Genomic DNA, 7,216 nt, shown 5'->3' on the forward strand with positions numbered 1-7,216 from the left:
ACGTTTCTATACTAACTATGTGTCTACAAATGCGAGTACTTCTTCATGTACTGAAAACAACTTACAATATTATGTATGTATATGTATATTTTTAGTGTATTTTTCTCTAAATAACTTGTACTTTGTAAAGTTGTTACTTTCATAGTTTTCTTTGAATGTAACAAAAAAGTTATACAAAAAAAAGTAAAGAAAAATTTCGACAGAAAGTTAAAATTGACTGAATATGGTCCTCAGAGTAATAAATACAATGTTTCCGTAATTATAACAATGATATGTTAATAAAAGTGTTCAATTGTAGTGCTATAAAAATAATATTAAGTAAAACTTGATTGATATGAGCAACGGTCAACTAATTTAATTATTATTTTACCGCCAATAACTTTGAGCTAAGAGGATGTGAACGTTTCACGTTTGTATGTTTTAACGAATAATATGATCACATGGTGATAAACAAAACGCATAAAAATGTTACGCGTAACAAAGAACGACACGTAGAGCAATAGAACCAATGAGCAATTTGTTCTTATGAAGCAGCGACATATATATATATATATATATATATAATTGGCTACCACATTTTCCCGCGTTATTTCCTAACTAACTTCCGCAGCGCGGCAAGCGTATCGCGCATAGAACGCGCTTATACGTGCAATTGCGCATGCGGAAAATAGATCGTCGTATCGACACGTGATCGCTGTGAGTGATTACAGTGGTATCAATGCGCCGGTTTCGTCACTATTCAACATGGAGTCGTGGGCAACGGTAGCATCGGGATCGGGTACGGTGAGGAGACGAAGACGTAAGTAATTCTATTATTTTTTTTATAATAATTTAATACACACACATGTATTATTTTAATACATTTTTAATATATTTCAACAAATAAATAAATAAATATTTCTTTTTTCAGGACAAAGTGTACCAATACTTGAGCGATCTCCCGTGAAAGAAGCTAAAGAACGACAACCAGAGAACGATCGACCACCAGTTAACGATCAGCCGCTGGCGAATGATCGGCCGCCAGCGAACAATCGACCACCAGCGAACAATCGACCACCAGCGAACGATCAGCCGCCAGCTAACAATCGGCCGCCAGCGAACGATCAGCCGCCAGCACACGATCAGCCGCCAGCTTACAACAGGTCACCAGCTAACGATTGGCCGCCAGCGAACGATCAGCCGCCAGCTTACAATAGGCCACCAGCTATCAATCGGCCGCCAGCGAACGATCAGCCGCCAGCTTACAATAGGCCACCAGCTAACAATTGGCCGCCAGCGAACGATCAACCGCCAGCAAACGAAACAATGGCGTGGATGACGATCTCTCTTATGGAGATATATGTGTGTGTGGGTGTGTGTGTAAAGTTCAGTTTTCTCTCTCAATTGTGTTGTGATTGTTAAAGATAAAGTATATGTATATCTCAATCTTTTTATTGTGCTGTCCTGGCAAATGCAAAATGTTAGCTTCATATATTGTAATATACAAATATTAATATTTTACATGTATAATAACGTTATATTTATAAAAATAGAAATACGAGAATATGAATGATTGTATGTCTTTTATTGCATATCAATGCTATAATATATACGCATATTTTTACATTGAAGCAACGTAAGAGAGAGAGAGAGAGAGAGAAAGAGAGAAAGAGAGAGAGAGAGAGAGAAAGAGAGAAAGAGAAAGGTTACATTCTAAAATCCTACTTTGGGAACTAAGAACTATAGTATACGTGACGTGAAATATTGCATTTAATAGTAAGATAGAATTTTGGAACGTAACCTCTCTCTCTCTCTCTCTCTCTCTCTCTCTCTCTCTCTCTCTCTCTCTCTCTCTCTCTCTCTCTCTCTCTCTCTCTCTCTCTCTCTCTCTCTCTCTCTCTCTTTCTCTCTCTCTATCTATCTTTTTTTTTTTATGAGGGGAAATGCGTTATGCACCCCCGCTCTGTGGAGATTTGGGCGAGGAGTGTGGGACTCGCACCCACTAAAACCCCTCAATGGCCTCAACCGGACATAGCGGGGGAGCATGTGGCAGCCAGTAGGCTATTACATCTCCAGGCCCTCTCTGGTCCAAGACTTGTCCCCAAAAGACAACGCCCCCATCGCCTTTGGGGTTTCGGCAAAAGGAGGGGGCCACAGCCCTCCTCAAACCGCCCCTCCCTGAGGACTTGTGCATTGGCGTAGCAAGTTCCCCAACTTGCCACGCCAAGTCCCCGCCCGCCGTGACCAAAGTCAGGAGGGGTCAATACGATTATTCGTGTCCCTTTCCCGCGACCAAGCAGCTCCTTGACAGAGGCTGGGTCCAGGGATCACGCCCAAGCCGTGACCCCTCCACCCCGAGCACGGGAACTGCCCCCAACCCGAGCTTATTTGCTCGACTTGGAGGACTTAGGTCCCGGTTTTTCTCTTCTTGGTGAAGGGGAGGCTGACTTGCCTCCCCTCTGCCGCTTGGGGGAGGGCTCCTTAGTGGAGCCTCCCCCTGAACCCGGCGCTTTTGGCGCCGCACCTGTTTGTGTCCGGGGGCTAGCGATCTTACGGTCTCTGGTCCTGGACGCTTTTCTTTTGGAAAGAGGGGGAGGTATCGCGCCGTCCCCACTCCCCTTTTCACCGGTCTCCGGCAATTCCCGGGAGCCGGTGGGCTCTTTGCTTAGAGCGGAGGCCTCAGAGGCCTCCCCCCTTTCTCCCACGGCGGGCTTAGTGATCTCAGAGGGGGCGGATGCGGGTGGGACGTCTCCCCATCCTTCGCCCTTCTCCGGCCACAGCCGGGCCACGCTCCCCACCGGTGAGAGGAAGCAAACCCCCTTTCCGTCCTCCTCCCAGCCGGTGGAGTTTTCGCCGGATCCGGCACTGCGGGCCCATCTCTTCTTCTATTTTGGGAAAGGGTCAGGCACCGCCCCCTCCCCGCCTACCCTGCTACCGGGTGGCAGCGTAGACGCCGGAACTCCGGCGCCCCGCCTGGTGGCTATTTCTTTCACCGGCATGGGGGCGCAGCTTGCGCCGCCCATCCGGTGGTTTGCTGGCTGCCTCCGGCTCGCACACAACATGCATTTAAGGGCAGCCCTACAGAAGATGGCGAAATGGCCACTCCCCCCCCCGCATCTGTAGCACCCCGTGCTCCGATCTACACCAAAGCATTTGCGTGACACGTGCCCGTACTCGAAGCACCGGTAGCACTGCATACGCCGTGCCGCCAGTGCCTCGACGGGGAGGCTGAACCACCCCACCTCTACCCGTTTTGCCCCTACTACCCGCCGGGCTGCCCTCAAGAGCATACGGGCCCATAAGGTCACATACTTGACGGGAGAGGAGCGAACCAGTCCAGTTTGAACTTCACTGGGCTGGCATCCACCTGCCGCCGCTAATGCGGCGGCAATGTCCTCCGCAGAAAAGGAGGGCACCACGTCCCGCACTCGGATTTCCGCGTGCTTTGTGGGACGGGTGAACTTTACCCCCTCTACTCTCACCAGCGCTTTGGACGCCCTCTCGACGAGGGCGTCGGCTTTTTCGGCTTCTCCAGGCCCGGGTACCTGGAGGAGCATGCCGCCATTGGCATCTCTTTATCCGGAGGCCGAAGATTCCGTACTCCTTCAAATTAACGGCGGCCGCCGCCTTCTTCATAACTTCGGCATAGCTGCCGCCCTCCCCCACGGTAAAGAGGACGGCAGCCCCAGTTGGAAACCTGCCGAGTTTTGCCCTCTCAGTTGCCCCGGTGCGCTGACTCGCGCCAACGGGAGCAGTGGGAGGGCACCGTTTTTCCTCAGAAGGGGGAGGCTCTTTCCCCCTTCTTCGCGCCTTGCGCCCCACAACCGTCGCCTAGGTGGTCAGGGCGAGTACGGCTGCAGGCGCGTTTGAGGACTGAGGGGCAAGCGCTCTCCTACTTAGAGAGAGGATTTGCCCTTCCTTTGCGTCCCCAATATTGTCCGCCGAAAGGCGGACACATCTATCTTCCGGGAGATCCAGAGGAGGATCTTCCTTGAGGGGCTCATCCGCCCCCCCCCTCTGTTTGGATTCCCCGGGAGTCCGTCTTTGGCGGCGGGATCGTCGCCGCGGTCGCCTTCAAGGGAAGCGCAGGTCCACCGACCTGCGTCCCGCAATCCGCGACCTTCTTCCTCGACGCGCCTACGAGGGAAAAACTCTTCTCGTAGGCCGCGTCGAGCATCTCGCGGACCTTTTTATACCGGGAGGACATAATCCTCCTGGCCTCCTTGCTTAGCCGGAGCTTTTCCTCCAGTGTCCTGACGCGCTCATCCACGAGCGCGCCAGGCCCGGTCAGCTCCGGCCTCGCTGCTTCTTCCGGTATATAGACGAGGGCAACAATGCCCTCGCCCAGTTCTTTTATAGTGGCCGCCACTTCCTTCAGGATCTTGACGTACCGGCCGGCAAGATTCTTTGAAGTGGTGGCTACCTTCATCACGCCCTCCGCGGCTGTGTGCGTCTTCTGCACCATTTTAGCCACGGAGGCAATCGGGCACGTGAGTCTGGAGGACGGCAGCCGGGTGTTGTCGCGCCAGCACTCGTCCTCCAGCTCAAGGACCGCTTCCGCCCGCCTCGCATCCGAGGCACGCTTCTCGGCTGCAACTATACCGAGAAACTCGGCGGCAGTCGGCGGTCTTCTCATGCCCCCACTCGTGCTGGGGGCCGGCGTGGAGGCGTCCTCCTCTACCTCCATGTCCGAGCCCCCAGATGGAGGTGGGGACCCGGACAAGCCAGCGTATGTTGGGGAGCGAGAACGCTCCCCCGCCGGCTTCTACGTTTTCTCTCCCCCAGAAGGGGCGCCAACGGCGCTACCCTTTGTGAGAGAGACCGACGCCCTAAACATACGTCGCGCACCTAGCGCGAGTATGTCGGAACGCGCCCTCGCAGTCGTATGTTCCCCTCCCACCCCTGCGGTGCAGGCGGAGGGTAGCCCATCTCAAGATAACGACATGGGGGTGCCTGGGACGGCAACACCCCCACGCCGGGCCCTGAGTGTCCGATCACTCTGGGCCGGTAAGGTTCTCTCGTCTTCTGAGCTACTCATCATGTTCTTCAGATGAGTGGTTTAATTTCGGAGTTTTCTTTCTCCTAGGCCAGTTGACATCCAAGTTTAACAAGCCCGACCTGCCCGGATTTGAAGTCAGGGTTTACTCCCCTATCCCAGTTGTCCCCGTTTTTGGGGGCTAACGGAGCTGAGAACTCCGGATTTTTGTTTGAGGTTTTCCTTCCTCTATTCCCTCTCTTAGTTCAGAAACTCACCAGGGGCCCTTCCGAGCATGGGTGACCCTACCAAAGACTCAAAAAAGTCTCCGCCGGCATGGCCCCTGGATCATAGTTCCCTGAAGCCCGGCCACCACGACAAGGTGGAGGGAAAGCGGCCGGGATCTATCTATCTATCTATCTATCTATCTATCTATTGTGACGTTTTTTTCTGATGTTACGAAATTCTCGCGTCGTCCCGCCCGAAACGAAAAGATACGAGATCGGGACACGGACGGAAATCCGCGAGATAGGAAACGTCTAGATCAGCAGGAGAGAAAAGGGTGATAAACCGAGCATACCACTGCGCCGAGCCGACGAATTCTTAGATAAAATTTTGGGCGCCAGACGCGTACTCGCGTCATAATATGCGTCGCTCAACACAATGGGCCGACTAGCCCTATTTGAAACGGAGAGGGGGTGGGTCGGATGATAAATAAACACGGCTGTCCCAAGCGAATCTCGGATTAGGTTCGCAATCAACCATACTGCAGATAGAGAGAAAAAAATAAACAATTTATTATAACGCCGCCTAATAAGAGACAACTTGGCGAAAATAACAAACAAAAATACAAAATAAAGTTCACCGATAGGATACGACGAGATCGCGTTGTCGCGGCGGTAATAATTATATAAGAGAATAAAGCAAAAGAAAATAAAAAGATACAAAGACCATTAACAAGACACTTTTTACAGAAATAGTTTATCGTAGGACCGATTTCGGATATCAACTCGTGATATCGGGGGCGTTGCGTCGTCGCGCTGGCTTCACATACGCTATACACTCTAGGCAGTATAATAAACAAGGGAACAAGCGTGTTACTCAAAGCATTCTTTAAGCTGGAAACGGTAGAATGGATTAATGTAGCCAACTCGTGCAAGTATCACTAGACAGGTCGCTAGGCGGAATATCTACGCCACGGGACTTACTTGATTTTGCAGGAGCTGGTAAGGCTTGCGCCGGACACGGCACAAAGCTCTCGCCGAATTTCCGTCCCCGGTCACCGTGCACTTAAGCAATCAATTATCACGCAGCATGCACGTGCCAAGGAGCACGCTTAAGCGAAGCGATCACGACGTCGGAAGAGCTAGTTTTCCGGAACGAGAGCTAGGCGCTCCCCGATCCGAGAGATCCCCTTGTACGGTACGATAGATCTCTTAGGTTCGCTATGATAACGGTACGAAATGTTCCTGTTCCCGCTCCTCCGAATCGCTCACCTCTCGCTTTCGGCAGATCGCTCAGGCAAATCCACACCAAGATGCCGTATAGAATGTAATAGCGGTACGATAGGATAGAGTGAAAGATTAATGCAGCAGCAGGTGAAAAATAAGCTGAGATTATTACGCAGGACGCAGCACGTTACGATAGCGTTAGTTTCGGAATACGATCTTCGGTACTGTATTCGGTACGCGGATCGGTACGATACCCGGTGCGAAATATGACAATAGCGAAACGATACACTAAACACTTACTTGTACACGCGAGACGTAAGGAAGTAACAAGAATGCTGCTTGGCGCTTTACTAGAACTCCAGGGCTTACCTTACTCAACAGAGCAATTACGCGGCACGCACTTAACCCTACGAATTATTACCACGAAGCCCCGTGGAATCCGATTCTAGCCGCTGCCGAAAACTCTAAAACTATGGCAAAGGTTATGTCCTTGCCGGTATCCAAACGCGAAATTCAGCGACTAGCCTCGACACGAGACTTGAGTAACGCGGATTCGTGGCTCACAAAGTAACGAGGACACCTCACCGTACGTCGTCGTCCTTCTCCATCCCAGTCAATAGCTTGAAAAGGCTTCTTGATCAATCGATCGTCGGGAGTGTCGTCGGTGCGTCCGTCCGGTTTGGTAGATTGCGACCAAGAGGGCGAGGATTGAGATCGATTCGTGGTCGATGCGTCTGAGCGCGCTAGGATCGCGTAGGGTAGATCGCGGCGACCAATCAGGTCGCGAGGGGCGCTACATGCGACGCGATGC

General features: G+C 51.6%; 1 protein-coding gene across 1 annotated transcript; it reads left to right on the forward strand.

Annotated features, from left to right (window-relative positions):
* The first annotated feature begins 744 nt into the window (after positions 1 to 744).
* On the forward strand, positions 745 to 1,407 carry LOC109862634 (altered inheritance of mitochondria protein 3-like). The gene is made up of 3 exons (XM_020442724.1): positions 745 to 799; positions 911 to 1,310; positions 1,404 to 1,407. The coding sequence occupies exons 1-3, from the start codon at positions 745 to 747 to the stop codon at positions 1,405 to 1,407; spliced, it is 459 nt and encodes a 152-aa protein (XP_020298313.1).
* The last annotated feature ends 5,809 nt before the right edge of the window (positions 1,408 to 7,216 follow it).

The sequence above is a fragment of the Pseudomyrmex gracilis genome, unplaced genomic scaffold (genome assembly GCF_002006095.1).
Source record: "Pseudomyrmex gracilis isolate BER0280 unplaced genomic scaffold, ASM200609v1 scaffold_2111, whole genome shotgun sequence".
NCBI lineage: Eukaryota > Metazoa > Arthropoda > Insecta > Hymenoptera > Formicidae > Pseudomyrmex > Pseudomyrmex gracilis.